The sequence below is a fragment of the Drosophila pseudoobscura genome, chromosome 2, assembly GCF_009870125.1.
Source record: "Drosophila pseudoobscura strain MV-25-SWS-2005 chromosome 2, UCI_Dpse_MV25, whole genome shotgun sequence".
NCBI lineage: Eukaryota > Metazoa > Arthropoda > Insecta > Diptera > Drosophilidae > Drosophila > Drosophila pseudoobscura.
This window is the reverse complement of record NC_046679.1, coordinates 11,183,086-11,201,348: the sequence shown is the minus strand read 5'-3', so window position 1 is coordinate 11,201,348 and position 18,263 is coordinate 11,183,086. Positions and strand designations below refer to the sequence as shown.

At 45.8% G+C, this 18,263-nt stretch overlaps 3 protein-coding genes across 7 annotated transcripts; 2 read left to right on the top strand and 1 right to left on the bottom strand.

Moving 5' to 3' along the window:
- Window positions 1-2,264: 2,264 nt before the first annotated feature.
- Window positions 2,265-12,441, bottom strand: l(3)L1231 (lethal (3) L1231). 5 transcript variants are annotated; one of them, XM_033376892.1, is made up of 6 exons: window positions 12,130-12,441; window positions 6,531-6,932; window positions 4,374-6,331; window positions 3,152-4,308; window positions 2,980-3,081; window positions 2,265-2,848 (listed from the first exon to the last, which is right to left on the bottom strand). In XM_033376892.1, exons 2-6 carry the CDS (start codon window positions 6,783-6,785, stop codon window positions 2,553-2,555), a joined length of 3,768 nt encoding a protein of 1,255 aa, XP_033232783.1. In that variant the 5' UTR covers window positions 6,786-6,932; window positions 12,130-12,441; the 3' UTR covers window positions 2,265-2,552. The 5 variants fall into 5 exon arrangements, with proteins under 5 accessions (XP_033232783.1, XP_001358470.3, XP_033232781.1 ...); XM_001358433.5 differs by having other exon boundaries at window positions 12,154-12,440; XM_033376890.1 differs by lacking the exon at window positions 12,130-12,441 and adding an exon at window positions 12,026-12,115.
- Window positions 12,442-12,714: 273 nt separating this feature from the next.
- Window positions 12,715-14,228, top strand: LOC4801362 (serine protease easter). Its single transcript, XM_001358432.5, has 4 exons — window positions 12,715-12,918; window positions 13,014-13,195; window positions 13,262-13,409; window positions 13,467-14,228. The coding sequence occupies exons 1-4, from the start codon at window positions 12,834-12,836 to the stop codon at window positions 14,162-14,164; spliced, it is 1,113 nt and encodes a 370-aa protein (XP_001358469.4). The 5' UTR covers window positions 12,715-12,833; the 3' UTR covers window positions 14,165-14,228.
- Window positions 14,229-15,864: 1,636 nt separating this feature from the next.
- Window positions 15,865-17,613, top strand: Hexim (Hexamethylene bisacetamide inducible). Its single transcript, XM_001358431.5, has 3 exons — window positions 15,865-16,034; window positions 16,210-16,749; window positions 16,813-17,613. The coding sequence occupies exons 1-3, from the start codon at window positions 16,013-16,015 to the stop codon at window positions 17,274-17,276; spliced, it is 1,026 nt and encodes a 341-aa protein (XP_001358468.2). The 5' UTR covers window positions 15,865-16,012; the 3' UTR covers window positions 17,277-17,613.
- Window positions 17,614-18,263: the final 650 nt, after the last annotated feature.

Sequence of the window (18,263 nt, the reverse complement as noted above, 5' to 3'; positions counted from 1 at the left end):
AAAAACAATCCCCTCTTTGGTTTATTTTTTTTTTACTAAAAATATTGTATTATATTTTCAGGGTAAAATATTCTGTTGCCATAAAATCAATCAATTCTTTTTTCATTTGCTGTTGGTTTTGTATTTTTTTTGTTGTTTGTTTCGTTTTCTTAAAGTATTTTGTTGTTTTTTTTTTCGTTTATAATAGTTACACAAATTAGATCACAAAAATGCACATAAATTACAAAAATGAAATTGTACCTCATACCGAAAAACTTGGGGAAAAAAACTTCAAATGATGGAAACGAGGCGGCTTCTGGAGGGGGACGACGTGGACGACCCATCTCTGCAGTTCTTACAAATTAAACCAGTTGTGGTTAACAAAAATATCGTAAAGCATAGAGAAATACACAGTATAGTTTCATAGTTTCGGTATAGTATATATGTATGTATAAAAAAACAGTAATTTTGTTCGCGTCACTTGCACAGCGAAGTAGATCAGAGTAGCGTTTGGGGGGGGTTGGGGGCAGGGACAGGGGCAAACCCATTAATCAGTAATGTAATAAACTAACTCAAAAACGAATACATACAGTTCAGTTACATCTATATATAGAGATAGAGAGTGAGAGTGCGGGAGTTACACATATCATATCGTATCATATAATATATTACAGATTTTCCATTATGTTTATAAGTAGTTCCATCTTTCTGCTCGTTCGTTCCCTCAAAACTTTCCCGAAAAGGACAATCCCAATGAGCGATGAGCATGTGTGCCTGTGTTTGTGGGGGGGGGATAATCGGTGTGCGATGAAAGATGCTTCAACATATACAAATACATAGTTATCCAGGGGTTTATTAAACGTATTTTTGATTCATTTAATACTTGCTTAGACGACAGATGAGAAATGAAAACTTACAATGGATGGTTTTTGGGGTGTGGGTGTGGGTTTTTGGAATGAAATGATTTGGGGAAAGTCTGGAAGGGGGTTTGGTTGGTTATTGGTTGGTTTTGAGTCGTATTTTATCGTATTTTAAAGCGTAACAGTTTTCTTGCATGTTTTTGTGTATATGTGTATTGGTTTTATATATAGATATATATACTATGTACTCGTATATATCCCTTTGTTTATATGTATATAGTACGTGTGGTGTCACTAACTAAAGAAAATTACAGTTTAGTTAAGTTATATTTATACTTGATATTTTACATTACAATCGCAAGGTAGAAAACTCAAAAACGTTGCTGGGGGTTGGGGGGGCAGCCTAATTTTGCTTTTTAAAAATGTTTAGGCTAAATTAAAATCGAGTTCAAACCCAAGTTCTACATTTATCTCTGCTATTATTTTATTTTTTGTTGATTTTTCTCTCTCACTTTTTTTATTTGTTTTGTTGGGGTGGTTAATGGTTTAAATTAAAGCTTACTCTTAAGATGTATGGTGTTACATATATATAGTATTTTTTGTTTTGTTTTGTATATATATATATATATATTTATATGTTTTATATAAGTATATAGTATGTATATTTAGTAATACGATTCGCGGTTTCAAACTAGTCCCTTGTACGTTGTATGTATGTGTGTGTATAAATGTATCTGTGTATTGCATGTATGTGTGTGTGTGTGTGCAAATCAAGTATTATACAAAAACTACTAATAATCCTTTTTATCCGTCTGCTGTTTTTGTATTTCTTTGTTTTGTAATTGATTGCAATTCTCATATCTGGATATCTGAATATCTAGATGTCTGAATACCTAGATATCTCGATCTCGAGTGTAAAGTGTTTCTGCTGTAAATGCGCTCCCCACAAAGTTGTTTTTAAAGAAATTCATTTGATTACTTAGCTGAACGATGAATGCCATCGAATTTAATTGAAAATCGAAATCTGTTGCTATGATTCCCTACAGACGTGGGTTTTGGGTTTGTCTCTAGTGCTCGTGTTCTGATTTCTCGATTCTGTTTCTGTTTCTGCTTCTGATTCCTTTCTATATAATTCTTGTCTGTATGTGTTTGTCTCTTCTTTATGTATGTATAATAAAGCTGCACTCTACAATCCTCGTTTGTTGTTGTTGTTGTTTTGCTAACAATTAAGATTACATTAAGAGCTATATAATGCTACTGCTCTGTGTGTGTATGTGTCGGTTGTGTGCCTGTGTGAGTGTTCGTGTCTTCTCACACACATATATTTTCAATCTTTTTTTGTTTCTTTTATTAGGTATTTGTTGTTTAAGTTGCTTTAAATATTTTATCGAAATTTTTTTACTCAATTTTATAGAATTTTTAGTGTTTTTTTTTGTTTGTTTTTGATTTTTACATTTAACCCATATCTATACGATTTCCCTATGCATATGTGCAGGCGCATATACTATAAAGATACATACATTCGAGCAGCATTTATATAGAAGTGTGTGCCGAACCAGAATCTGGTGAGAAATTTGCCGAAAACACCTAAACTCTTCACGAAAGCTGCTCAGAAGAAAGTGCAGTTCATAGCTCGAAAGATCTCTTGAAAGTGACGCTAGCCGTGTGCCAGCTATAGCCTTTGATCTGGTCCTCGGCCGGGACCACCGCGTCTTAGGTCTGCACCAAGCCGCGTATGTCTGCCACGGAGGCGGAGGCCGGCGTGCAGCTGCTGTTGGCACTGTTGCTGCTGCTGGTGCCGCCGCCGCTGCTGCTGTCGACGAACAGCGTGGCGGCATCGATGCCGGACGTGTTCGTTGAGCTAATTACCCCGTCGGCTAACATATCATCGAGGAAATCGCTAAGCAGGTCGTTATCCTCTGAGCCGACAATCGTCTGTTGCAGACACTTGAGGTTCTTGTCGGCGATCTCGAGCGCCCGATCCATGGCCTCGCACTCGGCTTGTTGCACTGCGTTGGCAGGCGGCCAGGACGAAGGCCAGGGCGAGGGCGGACAGGACAGCGATTGCAATGGCAGCGAGGGCACACATTAATTAGTACAACGAAAAACAAAACAAGTAAAATTGCTGTTAAATACACACCGGATTGAAAGAGCTCGTTGAAGGCATCGTCCGGCAGCGTGTCGAACACATTTACCAGATCGTGCTCCTCCAGCAAGTGGGCGCCATTCAATGCTATGTCATCTGCAATATAAAGTAAACGACGAGTGTTAGCCACAGTCTGCCTCTACAGTGATGCTCCAAGTGTACGTACCAGCATCGTTAGCGCCAATCAGCTCCGATTCGCTCAGGCCACCCAGTCCCGTGTCCTCGGAACTGGCGTACGCCGAGCTGTTCTCGCATATACCGAACATGTCCTGCCCCAACAGATTCGCCGTGTTGGCCAGGGCCAGGGCCGTCTGGTGGCCGTTGTGCGTGGGCTGACCAATGGCATTGCCGAAGGCAGCGTTGAACGAGGGGAAACTATTGTTGTTGCTGTAGCTCATGTTGTTGTTGTTAAAGTGTAGGCTATTGTTGTTGTTGTGCAGGTTGCTTTGCGGCTGCAGATCCCCACCAGCCGCCGCCAGCTGTGCCACAATTTGGTTAATCTCTTCGGCCTTGATATTGATATTGGCACTGGCCAGCATACTGAGGCCACTCTCCAACTGCTGCACATGCGGATCAGCCTCGAATTTAAACAGCGCCTGATGCTGTTGCTGCTGATGCTGCTGTTGCTGCTGATGCTGCTGTTGCTGCTTCGGTTGGTAATCCCCGCTGAGTGGAGCCAGCGCCGGCGGTATGGACAAGTGTGGCAAACCGGGTGGCGGTGGCACAGATACTGGGACTGGCGCGGGTGTGAACGTTTGCATTGGCGTTGGCGTTGGCGTGGGCGTGGGCGTGAGCGGCGTGTAGGACAGCTGGGAATGAGAGTTGGCCGAGGAACACTGCGAATTGCTGGCTATGGACTCCAGCGAGGTGGTGCTGCTCTTTCGCTGCATCACTACCGGCGGCATCACCGGTAGCGTGGTAGGCTGGCTACTAATTTGGTGGCTCATCTGATGCTCAGTGTTCGGTTTCCTGCCCCGTTTCTGCGGCCGACTCACAGGATTGGGATTCGCCTTGCGTTTGCGCTTGGCCGGCACGGCCGCTGCGGGTGTTGCCACTGCCAATGGCAGATTCACGGCCGTCAGCTTGGCCATTGGCCGGACCATCTCCAGGCCGGCACGAAGGTGGCTGTGGATTGTGCACAGGGGCAACGTATGCAGGACATCGAAGACAGGCGCCAGGCAGGCGGTGCCATCCATGAGCCAGGCCGCACACGGCTGGAACAGCTGCTGCGTGCTGTTGTTCACAATATGGCGCTCGCAGTGGGCGGCCATGGTGAGCGTGGGCTTTTTACAGGTGGACACCAGGCAGCGATTGCCAATCCCTCTGCAAAAGAAAAACCGATTCGATTAACACCAGAAGTGAAGAACAATACACGAAGATGTACTTACATGCCCTGCTGCTGTCCTGCGTGATCCTGATATTTGACCAGCATATTTTGGACGCACTGGAGGCGCTGGCGGGCCGCTCGCACTGGCAAATCCTGCAGAGATCGAGTGGACTGTAGCTGCAACGCCTGCCGCCTCAGCATACCCTTGCGGACGGCAATCCGTTCCTCCCGGCGATTGCTGGGCGAGAGGGGAAAGTCAAGGATCATATCCCTGCCGGTGACGTGCATCCAATGCTGCTGCAAACAGTACGGCGAGTCTGTCGCATTGTCCGTCGTCTCATTTTCGTTGATCGTCGCAGAGTAGCGCTTGGAGGCGGCCTTGCGACGCCGCTGGCGGACAGCAGGTTCTGTCTTGTCTGCAATGGGTATGGGGGGTAGAAGCGGATTCGGTTTCAGATCCTGTGGTGGAGGTGGCTTTGACGCTAAATTCTTCTTGGCGACGCTCGCTGCATTGTTGGTTTTGTTGTTGTTGCCTCTTCTGCCGCCAGCAGCAGCTCCTGGCGTTTGACGTTTTGGCGCGGCGTTTGCATTGACGGCAGCATTAGCATTGGCAACTTTGGAAGACATTTGTTCAGATTTGATGGATGCTGCAGGATTAACGGGCGGGTTGAGAGGTGTGTGAAGCGAAGACGTTGCCTGGGTGGCTGCTGCAGGGGTGCTGCCTCCTGAGACGACCAGCAGAGTACCCGCAGAACGTCCAGCAGATCCCAGGGAAACAACTGGAGCAGAAGCTTTCGAGCTGGGAGCCAAAGCTGGGATGCAAACAGCAGGCTGCTGTTGCTGGTGCTGCGACTGCGGCAGTCGATGAGCCAGTAGCGGTGGCGTTGTCACCTCTGGTGGAGTTGCCGGCGGCGTGGGTAGCAACATCTTGACTCCATTCGGCTGGGCTTGTCCTGCTGGTGCTGCTGCTCCTGCTGCTACTCCTCCTACTCCTGTTCCGGCCATCAAGACTGGCGGCTTGCGAAAGATAACATTGACGGGTATCTCATTGAGATCACTGTCATCCAAGGTGCTGGTGGAATGTTTCTGTTTCTGTGGAGGACCGGCTGCTGCTGGCGGAGGAGCCGCCGCTTGGACTGTTCCCGTATTGAACACCGTCAGTGGTGGCGGTTGTGTCAGGTTGTACGTTGTTGTTGTCCCTGTCCCTATCGTCTTGTTCAATGACTCTACCATGTGGTTATGCTGCTTGTTATTGTTATTGTTGTTCTGGCATGTCAGCGGCAAGGACTTTTTCTTCTTGAGGCACTCCACCTTCTGCAAGTGCTGGGCCAATGTGGTGTGATGGAACTTCGACGGCGGCAGGGGCAGGCCACCCTTGGGCGAGACAATCGGTGACACCATGGCGGTCACAGCTGCTGTGGGTGTCAAAGTGGGCGAGGGTAACGAGGCGGGCGATGTAGGCGGACTGGCCAATGCAATGGACACAGCCTGGAGCTGATGATGGTTCTGCTGCTGCTGGTACGGGTGCTGCGGCTGCTTCTGGCTGATGTCCAGAATGAGCGGCGTCTGCCACAGCGAAGGCGTATGGGAGTAGAGAGGTGGCGGCGGCGTAGGTGGTGTGGGCGGCTGCTGGCATGCCTCTGCTGCTAGTTTCTCCTGCTGCTGTTGCTGCGGCCGCACGATGCAGACGTTGGTAGCCCGCTTCGGTGACGCTTGCGCTTGCAGCGGCAACTGCGCCGGCGACAAAGCTGGCTGCTGTCTCTGAGATTGCGTGACATTATTGAAATTCGTTGTTGCTGTTACTGTTGTTGTTGTTGCTAAAGACGCCTGCGCCTTTGCGGTTGCTGTTGTTGTTGCTGCTGCTGCTGCTGCTGCTGCTGCTACTGCTGCTGCTGTGGCATTCAGCTGTGCCGCAAGAGTGGCCTTTCTGTTGCTTGCCCCAGCTGTTGCTGCTAGCCTCCTATTGTTGCTGTTGCTGTTGCTCTTGTTGTTGTTTTCGCTTAAGCGGGCTCGCGATTTCTACAAACGCGCAAAAGACAAAAGATACGTGTTAGAGTTTGACATGGAAAAAAGGGTTAACAACTCTTGTCATGCCCTTGCTGTGGGGGGAAGGGGAGGAGTGCTCTGCAACTAGTATAACTGCAACTGAGGGCATTGTTAGATTGTCTACAAAGGGCCCGGCTAGCCAGCGACAATGCATTCCACTTATAGCACTTACCTGTGCATTGAATAGAATTGGCGGCGCGACTGAAACGGTCTCTGTGAATGCATACGGATCCGAGTCCTCTGTCGTCGTCTTGCCGGCGACGCTCTCCCCTGGCGTCAGCGTGGCTGCTGTTGCGACTGCTGCTGTGCTTATTGCTACCGCTGCTGCTGTGGCAATTCTTTTGGTGGCTGTGTTCCTAGCTAGTGCTGCTGCTGCTGCTGTTGCTGTTGTGGCTGGATGAAATCTGGACGCTTGCTGACATGACATGTCCAATGTGAAGCCGTTGCCGCTCTCGTCTGTTGGTCCTCTCCTCGTTCTGTCTGTCCCCGCTGTCCCGTCTGTTTCTGTTGCTACTGATTGGTGCCTGGTACTTGCTGTTGTTGTTGGTTCGTCGCCTGACTTTCGTTATTTGATCTGTGATACAAAGAGATAAAGAAATAATGAATCGATAAGTCAGCGGAAATAAAAGCAGCAGCCGGCCTGAGACGCCATAACAGGGCGTTGTCACGTGCTCTCCAAAATGCAGTCACACATGCATTTACTCTCACCCACACATCCACAGGCTCTCCCCTTCGCGCTCTCTCTCTCTCTCTCTCTGTCTGTTTCTACGACGCACTCACACACACACACACACATAGGCAGGGGCTGGGGGACTCAAGGAGAAACGAATGCGATAATAAAAACAAACTACAATCAAAATAAATAAATCTGTTTCGTTCGTTCGCTGCTTTCTTTCGTTGCTTTCCTCTGTGTCTGCCTGTCACTCCTCCCCCCTAAACGTCGCAGTCCCTCTCCCTCCCACCCCTCCCTGCGCTGAGTGCCGCCAACCGCTTCTTGGTACCGTTAATGCTAATAACAAATGCTGATAATAAAACGAATTCGCAATTAACTAGAAGGAATGGGAGGTTGATTGCGGGCTACGAAGCATTTGATACCCTAAAAGAGCGATAGATGATACATAGCTTCCGCTTGTGGAAAGTTTTTCTCAGAAATACCAGTTTCCAGTAATCCGAACTTGGCTGAGAACCCGACATACAGACATTTCTAAATCGATTCCAGAATAGATATGCTCTATGGGGTTTTCTACGTTGCAAAAATCTATTCAAAAATCAAAATACCTCCTGCAAGAGTATGAGTATATGATAAATACAGCTGCATACATATAAATAATACATAACGATGCCATAGAGCACAGTTTGTTTGCAAAAATTTGCATATAAAAGCGTACACATACAGATACGCTATGTACATACAAACAGGCCCGTATATAAGCAACAACAAAAGAAATTGCGTATAAATAAATGAATAATGTTGAACTTAGGAAAGCAACAATTATTGGGGCTACACGCCACGCCAGTGATCGCAGTGGATCGCAAGTGCAAAAGAACGAGACAGAGACGATGCACAGTGTGGCCAGATGAGCGGCAATTGGGGCCGTATTACTGGACTTTTGCAGCGCACAAAATGAGAGGGGCAAATACATATATGTAGGAGATAAAACGATCATAAAACAAGAAGAGAGAACATTTATTTTCGTAAGAATTTCCCCACCATTTAAGAGATAAACAATCAATTTTAACACATCGATTTTTGTGGAAAGCCTTAAACTACAAATAGAAATTTGTTAACCGTTGCTGGATTATCTTGAGGGGCATTACCAATAAATCCTAAGATTCGACAGATTTACTAAACAAAGGCCTTTATACGACTAGTTGTTGCTCTAGAAGCTTTATGATGTGCCGATTCATACTTTTCAGCGACCAGCAATAGGCCACTGTTTTTGAAGCTGATTAAGGATAGGACAGACAGTTATCTAACAAGGGGTGTCTCTTCTTTACAAATTATAAAGCCCTCCTCATAAAAAGCTTCCGTCACAGTGTGCACTTTCAATGACTTCATTGTTTTTTTTTTACATTTGCATTGCATTGCACTTTGATTAGTTTCACACACACAGACCCACACATATTGATTTCCATTTCCCTCGATGCTTGCATCAGGGGAGGAAAGCCATTTCATGATTATAACCGAACAACGTCCAACTTGTCGCTGAATGGGGAATGAGGGGAGCACTGCCTCTTTGTTTGCTTATGTTTTCTTAACATGTTCTGCGAAAGAAGGAAATGACTTTGAAAGCATTTGCAAGAATCCCTGCATAACACACACACACACAGAGGGCCCCCACACAAGTGCTGGGACACCCCCCCTTCTTGTACGTGTGCCTGAGTGCAAGAGTGTACGTGACAGTTTTGTTTATGATTTCGTTTTATTTATTCATTGCGAACCGTTAAGAAGAGAGACGCGAGGGCGGGGAGTGGTGAGGCAAGGCTAGGCGGGGCGGGGCAACATGATACGCACGGCATTGAAATCTTTAAGGTTAAAGACGAGCGAATACGCATTCGCGATTCACGGATACACCGACCAGGCCTCGTACGCACCACGCAACAGAGAAGCAGAGAAACAGAGACGAAGAAACGCAGAAACGGACAAGTACATCAAATAAATTCCGACCAAAGGTTTTTGATCTCAAGAGTCTGTCCACCAGCACGGGGAGAGAGGAAGAAGACCGAGCTACGACGAGTTGTTTTTAACAGACAAATAAAAGAAAGAACGACTGAGAAACCACACGAAAGCAGACTGTCGATAATTGCAAATAATGACGATGCTGGGAATTTGTTATTGTTTGCTTTTGTTGCTGCTCGAGCCGTTCTGTTTGGTTCGGTTTTGGTTTGCTTACTCTGCGATCTCGCTCGCTCCGTCTCTCTCCCCCTCTCTCTTGCTCACTCTGGTCTCTGTCCATCTCCATCTCTGGCAAAGCCAGTCGCGAGGTTTTTGGCCATTTTAGGTCTTAAATGTTAACTCGTTTTTTTCGTCCGACTTGGAAACACGCTCGAATGTCGAATGATAAGAGGCAGAGACAAGAAAACAGCCAAAGAATACCAAGACAAAAGAAGTCGAGGCAGAAAGGCTAAAGCTAGTGGCAAGACATCCGAGACTCCGAGTAGAAAACAACAACAATTAAATACGTGTAGAAGCCTTACAAATCATTGTTGTTGGAGCTTTAAAAGAAAATGAGATCAGAGATCTTTAAAAGATATCTAATTGTTGTCGAAAGGTAGACGGGAATGGAAAAACTCCTGGGCATCATTGGTCATTTCCACTTATTTTAAAGGTAACAAACAAGGGTACTATAATAACATATGATGAAAAATTTCCATCGGTTTTGTCTTTGGAAAGGTGCGTAACCTTTTTCCAGAACTCTGCGCATTGCTGCTGCTGCAGGCAGCCACAAAATTTTCAAGAAACCCCGCGTTGAAAACGAGGGCCCTGGCACATGAAGGTTGTTGGCTTAGGAAACTTTGTCTGCTCAAAGGTCTGCTGGGTAAACGAGCTGTATAGAGCCCAGCCCAGCCCGAGCCCAGCCACAGCCACAGCCAGGCTGATAGGCGGCAGCAAAGCAGGCAGGCAGAAAGCCGGTCTAGAGGTTAATTACGAGAGCAAAGCGTTTGCAGCGTTACGCTTACTGAGCTACAGCAACAGCAACAGCAACACATTTACAACATAGAGAATAAAAAACCAGAGATATCCGTATAGTAGTAGTACCAGTTGAACATTTATGGACTGGACCGATTGTATGTACTACATTTGTTGTTGCAAATACTCTGGAAAGGCATACTTCTTAGGGCCCTTCAGGCATTTAGCATCCAGCATTCGGCATTCAGCATCTGTCGACGCAAAACTAAAATTACATTTAAATGCACATTGCAAATGCAGGAAAGGCGACGGAGACGACGAGCCCGAGCCCGAACCCGTTTGCTGTCGTTGCTGCTTCCTTCATAACCGGAAACTGAAGGCTAAATTGTGTAAAGCTAAATATAAAAAAAAGCTATATAATATAATGACGACAGCGACCGCCACTGCCAAATGACGGAAGAGGGAGAAGAGGACGAAGAGGCAGATGCAGAGGCAGGCTGAACGTCAGTTGGAGGCAAAGGCAGGCTGAAACCGCCGCATCGGCAGATGGAGGCAGGCTGAAACCACCGCAACGGCAGATGGAGGCAAAAGGCAGAGCGCCAAGAGGCAGGCAAGCAGGCAGTCAGGCAGCCAGCGAAGCCAGACGAGCTCTCAGGCTCCACTTCAGCCCGTCCGTCCACTTCCCACTGAGGTTTCTGCACTTCCAGAGCGGTATTTATGTGGGGGATGGTCGGGGATAGATTGTTGATAGAGCCTGGTGGGATGGTGCAATGGTGGGTTGCGTTGCTCCATCACCACCGACCAGGTTAACGAGGTTAGACGCATAACTTCCTGTTCCTTCTGTTTCCAGACAGGTTTAAGAAACTGTGTTTGAGGTTGCTGCTGCCAGAACCGAACTATGACCCGCATATAATTATTCCAAGATCTGAGGCGCTTCGAAACTAGGTTGAGGGAATATTCCGTTTTGTTGTTGGGTGTAATCCATGGTGTAATATAGGAGGTGGGATCCGTTTCCACAGTAATCCAAACTCCGAAAGGTTTACAGTTGTTTTCTGTGCACACTGAACGAGGCGGCGCAGCTGTCGCAGGTACTAGCGGAAAAACACAGACACCCGAGCACACACACGTACATATATGTTTATACATATGTTCCGTTAAAGCCAAAGATAACGTTTGTCTGGGTCTCTCGAGCCGCAAGATTTTTTTTGGCAAAACAAACACACACACGCATCTGCACAGACACAGCCCGGAGATAATCATGACTGTCGGAAAACGATATTAAGAGCACCACAAGGCACACCTCTGCTCCTCTCTTACACCCGCATTAATACATATGTACGTATGCATATGTGCTCATTGGTGTGAGAGAGAGAGTGAGAGGCCAATAAACAAATCAACAAAAACTAAACAAAACAAATTACAAATTCCGTGTAAATGAACTTTGGGGGGAAGTAGCGCGACGAGCGTTTCGAATTCCGTTTTAGCGTTTTGTTTGTCATCCGTTTTCACACTATTTATTGTATTCGTATATATACATGTATTTATATGCATATGTAAATACATATGTGGAGCGCACTCGAAAACCGCTGTTGCCGGCGTTTTTATGATTTCTTTTATTCTCGCTGGTTCTTCTTCATTCGTTTTCAAAGGCGGCGGCGGCGGTCTCGCCCTCGCCCTTTTTTCTCCTTCCCTCATCCCTTTTCACTTTGTCTCCCCCCCACCTTATCCGGCTGAGCACTTGTGTATTCGAACCGTGTAATTGCACTTGCACTGGTTTGGCCTATGGTGGAACAACTATGAATGATTTTAATCAACTATTTTTAATTGCTGTTAGATGCCTTTTACATATATACTATGTATACCGAGTAATCAATGCGCGCCGTCTTTTTCTTTGATGCAAAACAAGAATGCGTCACTGCCAGCAATCAGCGCAACACTCAGCTCAGCTCAGCTCACACACACACACCAACACATGCACATGCTACACACACACACGCAAAGAGAGAGCACCGAGAGCGAAACAAAATTTACCCAACCTGATGACGAGCCAAACTAAACTGGCGCCGCAGCGACGCGCGCAATATACCCAACCTCAAACACTCACACATACCACTGCGCGCACACATGTACAGACACATACATTGCCAATTACGCCAGCACAGACCTGGGAATTTTTCTTGCAGCAAAATTTTTTCTTCGCCCTGCAATTCCACTTTCAAATGCAATTTTCGCCTTGAAATCTTTTAGTTGCAAACTCCAGACGATCTCTCAGCTGTAGGTGAATATATTTTGTAGCACTTTTTTGTGTTTCGCTTAATTGGGCATCGCTTTAAATGCGTTTTATTATTAATTTTCAGTTCAGAAGTTGAGAGAAGACAACACGCAACTAAGATGGCGGACAACTCTGTGCAACTGTATGGGTGCGTGAGTAATTTGGGTGTGATTGTGTGCGGAGTTGCCAGACCGTTGCGTTCGATAAAGTACCGCGCAGAGTCAAAACTGTAAATGATAACGTTTCCGAAATATTTCAAAGGAGGACAAAAATCTGTTCATCTCCTCGACTTTTGGGGAGGGAGAGGAGAGAGATTAGGAAAACAAAATTAAACCAAAAGCATGGGTCACCCAGTTGCACAATTACGATTATGTTATCTGGATCTGGCTCTGGCTCTGGCTGGGGCTCTCGGGGGGTTTCTTTAATTACGGGTCTAACAACTCTCAATTCAAATTCCCAGCCTCAGTCACAGCCCACATCTTGTCGCAGGCCGTCGAATCGAGTCGGGGCGATCGCTAGCCGCACATCGATTCAGATTAATATTCATATATCTCTAATCAATCCGTCGCGTCATGGGAAGTTTTTCTGGCCGACGCACAGCTGCTGCGGTGGCTCTATTTCTGGGTGTAATTAGCTCGTTCTCATTGAGATTGACCGGTAGGCGGGAGACGGAGCCGGGACGGGATCTAACTTTTGTAAACACGTTTGGCAGTGACCTTAACATTGTATGCTTTCTCCATGTCCACTTGCAGCTCAGGGCACAGACAACTGCATATCGAGGACCCAGAATGGAAGGACGACCGGCAACTGCATCTCCATCAAGGAGTGCGAATACTTTATGAAGATATTGTCATCCGTGAACCTAACCCAGAACGATCGTATACTGCTGCGCGACAATCAATGTGGTGTACGCAGCCGTGATGTTCCGGTTCAGGTAAACGGGGATACCCAAAAGCGATTCAAGTCTCACTTAACCGCTGAACTCTCCAATGGTTCATAGGTATGTTGTCCCAGCACGGAGGGCCTGGGTGCACTCGATCTTCCTTTGCTGCCCAAGACCTGCGGCTCTGTGAGGTGGCAGCGCACAAACGACACGGAAACGCGGATCAAGGAGTTCCCCTGGCTGGCCCTTATCGAATATACAAAGGGTGAGTGTACTCCCAGATAGCAATTACCACTCATGGTCACACCTCAACCTTTCCCAGCGTCCAAAGAGAAGATCCATGCCTGCGGTGGAGTGCTTATCAGCAACCGCTATGTGCTAACGGCGGCTCACTGCGTGGTCAATGCTGAGGCCGATAATCTGCAGATTAGCGCCGTGCGACTGGGGGAATGGGACACGAGCACGAATCCGGACTGCCAGTTCGACGAGCAAACGAAAATCGTCAATTGTGCTCCCGTCTACCAGGACATTGGCGTGGAGCAGGTCATCAGCCATCCGCTGTACAACAAAACCAACCTGAGCCAGGTGAACGACATTGCCCTGATACGCCTGGCCCAGCCAGCCATTCTCAACGAGTTCGTGGAGCCCATTTGTCTGCCCAACAAGCAGCTGCGCGCCGACGAGCTGGAGGGTCTGGTCACCGAGGTGGGCGGCTGGCAGGCCAGGTCAAGCTCACGCATGAAGAAGAGCACGGTGACGATCACCTCGATTGAGGATTGCCAGGAGAAGTACGCCCGCCAAAATCTGCACATCCAGGCCTCGCAGCTATGTGGAGCCGCCAACGCCAACGAGTGTCATGGAAATGCAGGCGGACCCCTGATGTTGTTCAAGAATGGTGGCTATCTACTGGGTGGCTTAGTGTCCTTTGGGCCCGTACCATGCCCAAATCCAGACTGGCCTGACGTCTACACTCGTGTGGCCTCCTACGTTGATTGGATAGAGGGCCAGCTGAAGGCATAGGTGGAATCATTTCCTTGCTATTATTTTTTTGACATACAATTGCCTTTGGCAGCTAAGAAAACTGGTCAGCCTTACTTATGTTTGGGCGCCTGGCGTATGCTCGACGTGCCAGAAATTTACATTTTTTTATCGTGGCTTATGCGGTATAAGAGGACCTTTATTGGTCAGTGTCGGTCGTCCAACCGGGCGTGGAAACGGATGTTTGGGTACGCTCCATGGAGACTGAATGGTGCTATGTATCGTTCTTTTTAAATAGTAAAATACAGCGAATACACAGACCCCCTTTCGGATTTTCCCGCTATTCGTTTTTGAATTTCGATAGATTCGTAAATCGTTTTAACCCTATTGAAAATTTGCCCATCACTTGAAGTGTGTTTCCATCCGCTCAGATCGAGCGATGGTCTTTTTTATGTTTAAACGACTATTATAATACTATAAATAATAAGAACTGTAATAAAATAAATTGCAGAGAAAGGTGAAAGGATAAAAAAATATGCATAAAGCGAGTCCGTGAATACCGCTGTTTTAAATTTCGAACTCTCCGCTCAACCAGCTGATTCCCCTAACCATGGTATAACTATATTAGGTGGGGACAACTCAGAACTTTTATGGTCGTATGACACCGGATTTCAAGTTAAAACAATGAGAAAAGATTTAAAAAGCTTATGGGAGAAAACAGAAGGAATGTGTGAGAGGTATTTATAATCCAGCTTAACGAATTTTCATCCTCTGTCCTCTTTCGTTTTTTTTTGTTTCCCGATTTTTGCTAAAACCTATTTATAACTAAATCCAACTAAAGTAAGTATTTAAAATAAGCCAGTCAAGTAGACAATTGGTTCCTTAATCGGATAAAATTATGTGGGCATGGCTAAATGTTCTATCTAGCTAGTAATATTCCACGGAATATCAAAATCGAGGAATATATATAATACCACTAACCATACAGTATGGTTAGTGATAATACAACTTGAATTCGTCAGTATATTTACGGTATATTTGTAAAATAAGACCGTATATTTTGGTATTTATTTGAATCGGGTAGAATCTGTAATAACCGGTTGACAACAATGAGTCCCATTCCATGCACACATACCCTGGGTGAAATGGATGTTATAGAATTGTGAATATGTTTGTCATCCCCGGCAAAAACAATTTATTTTCAATATATTTTAATATTATTCAATATTATTTTCAATATTTCAACGATATTTTAAAGCTTATTGTCTTCCTGTAGGGATCAAGAATAGGTATCAGGATCGAGATATATATACAAAACACTCATCATATACATGAATATGTCTAAAAAATGTCAATTTGAGAAAAGGGTTTATTAGCTACGTTTTATCTTCACATCAATATATATATTGTCATATAAAATTAACAAAATAGGGTATACAATGACCTATACTACGGCTTACACGTAATATAGCGACCCTTTTTTTGTTGAACTTTTTCGCTTAAACCTTTTTTTACAATAAATACAATAAAAGCAAGGATTAAAAACTATCCAATCTTGTAGAAAATGTATTCATCAATGAAATAAAACTATGTGGGCATTGCTGAGGGTTTTAGTTAGCCAGCATTATTCAACGGAATATCAAAATTGAGAAATATGTATAATGGAACTTTAAGTTGTCAGTATATTTACGGTATATTTTTAAAATGAGACTGTATATTTTGCTTTATTTCTGAGGGTCGGACGGTATAATTTAATGATAAGTGCGCAGTCACACTGGCTAAATTGTTGTTGAGGAACCAAAATTGGCAAATTGTAATTAAAATTGTAATATAAATAATCAAAAGCTAAGTGCAAAAAGTCTTTTTTGAGTGCTAGGTCGTCGGTATACAATGGCAGAAGCTGTAAAAACAGGTAAATATTGGCGCAGGGACTCTCGGGAAAAATGAAAACGACAAATGGCGACTATCTCCCTGGGTTGTCTTTTTTTTTTTTTTGCTGTTGCTGCTGCGAGCGCAGTAGACAGAGTTGCATTTGAGGAGCTCTTAAGAGGCGGCCGTTACAGTTTTCGATTCGAATTTTATTTCAGAGAGCAAGTCCCAGAGGCCCCTGGATGGTGGAGGCGGGGGCGGAGGCAGTGGTAGCGGTGGTCCTGCCATCGGCAACCACAATTCCATGCCCAAGCGGAAGCATCGCCGCGGAAAGAAGTCTAAAATGGTGCCAAAAAAGACCAAGAATCAGTATCCCCAGTGGAAACTTGATATGGCGTCAGGGCAGGGATCAACGGCAACCACACGAACCAAACTACTCCGTTCACGTTCGTTGCTGGTGCCCTACAACACGAATCGCTTCCTGATGGAGGAGCACATGTCCGAGGTGCCCAAGGACGACTCCGACGACAATTGTTTTGGCTCCCAGACTGAGGTCCTGTTCCTCTCCAAGGAGTTCTCCAATGTGTACGAGAGAGTACGAATTGAGCGCCTGGAAACAATGAGCAAAGCGGAGCTAATCCAAGAGTGTCTGCAAATCGAGGATCGGTATTCTAAGGCTCAGAATATCTCCAAGGAATTCGGCGCTAAAATTCGGGCTCTGGATGAAAAGATGCGTCAGCTAACGCGTGAGAATCAATGTGAGTGGCGCAGACTTCGAATCTAAACGTTTCAAATAATTTCCTATTGTCTCTTCCCTTTAGTTCTGCGTTCTCACTTCCTTCGCTCGTGCTCCGCAGCAGCGGGGCCAGCAGCGGCAGCAGCAGCAGCTGCCTCACCGCCCTCTGCGGTTGCACCCACTGCCAGCTCTGCCTGCGAGCTGCAGGCACGGCAACAGCCCGCACAACAGCAGCCCACGCCCATGGACTCTTCCAGCGAGGACAGCGAGAGCGATAGCAGCAGCACAACCTCGAGCACCACGTCCAGCACAACCTCGAACAGTAGCGATGCCCATGAGATGGGCGTAGCAGGGCTCAACATTGCCAACGGCCATGCAGAGAGAAGCATCCATGAGGGACGTGGCAGCCGGTCCCGGTCTCGGTCGCCGATCCATCTAAACGGACATGCCACTGAGGAGGAGCGTCTCCGTCTGCTGGACCCCAATCCCATGGATGAGGATGGTAACTCGAGCGATGAGCCAAAGAACGGGGATGCTACGGACAAGTAAAAAAGGGGGCCATCTCTCCCTCTTTATGTAAATAGAAGACTCAAAATATGTGGTAGAACTTGGCGACATCTGGACAGAACCTTGTTTAGTTGTTTAAGACATATGCAAAACGCTTCAACTGTATTTTTTAACAATCATTTTTTATATATACACAATCTTCACCTTAGCATGGGAGCCACACTTGGACGCTTTGCATTGTGAGAAATATTTTAAGGTGTTGCTTCATAGCGTTAGCGATTTTAATGCATGTTTTTTAATGAGAAAAGATCCGATTTGTGGATGAATAAAAATGTTACATTTTGAATTCCACCCAATCAAGATGGAATTATATTGGAAATGGAAAACGTTTTATAATCAGCAAATTCATAAATTAAAGACTATTGTGTTTCGAAATCGAAATCTGTATGGATAAATACAAAGGCACTTTATACAACACCTTTTGGCTACGAGCAGCTCGCCAATCTTCTTTAGATGCATGGCCAGCTCCTCACTGCTGGTGGGGAAAAAACTCGAAATCCAGTTTTCGCTAACTGTTGGCCGCGGCTCTCTGTTGTCCCCCTATCCGTCATCACCTTCATCCACTGAGGATCCACTGAGGCTGAGGCGAGCGTAGGCGTTAAATTTCCGAGCCTGCGCCAAGTTCTACTAACTGAATCCTCATTCCCCATGTTTTCTATGCATTTATTACTGAATTAATTGCATTCATCCATTAAGGCTGCGGCGAGCGTTGGCGTTGAATTTCCATTTTGATTCCTTTGGCTGATTTGTCTCTGAGCCGGCGGTGGTCTACGTCAAGTTCATCTCACTGCAACCTCATTTTATCCATGTCTTGTATACATTTATTTCTGAATTAAATGCATTCATTTTGCAAAATTCAAATTGTTGAACTTTCGCGCGCCCAGTTTTTGTTCTTTCTGAATAAATACACTAGTGCCTGACAGAAATAGACAGAAATAATGAGCTAACGCGTAGTTGGTCACACTGTTA

Coding starts and splice junctions, on each gene's coding strand:
- LOC4801362 (XM_001358432.5), top strand. CDS start 12,834: ATGGGAAGTTTTTCTGGCCGACGCACAGCTGCTGCGGTGGCTCTATTT. Junction 13,196..13,261: donor GCCGTGATGTTCCGGTTCAG/GTAAACGGGGAT, acceptor AATGGTTCATAG/GTATGTTGTCCCAGCACGGA. Junction 13,410..13,466: donor CCTTATCGAATATACAAAGG/GTGAGTGTACTC, acceptor AACCTTTCCCAG/CGTCCAAAGAGAAGATCCAT.
- Hexim (XM_001358431.5), top strand. CDS start 16,013: ATGGCAGAAGCTGTAAAAACAG. Junction 16,035..16,209: donor GGCAGAAGCTGTAAAAACAG/GTAAATATTGGC, acceptor ATTTTATTTCAG/AGAGCAAGTCCCAGAGGCCC. Junction 16,750..16,812: donor GCTAACGCGTGAGAATCAAT/GTGAGTGGCGCA, acceptor TCTTCCCTTTAG/TTCTGCGTTCTCACTTCCTT.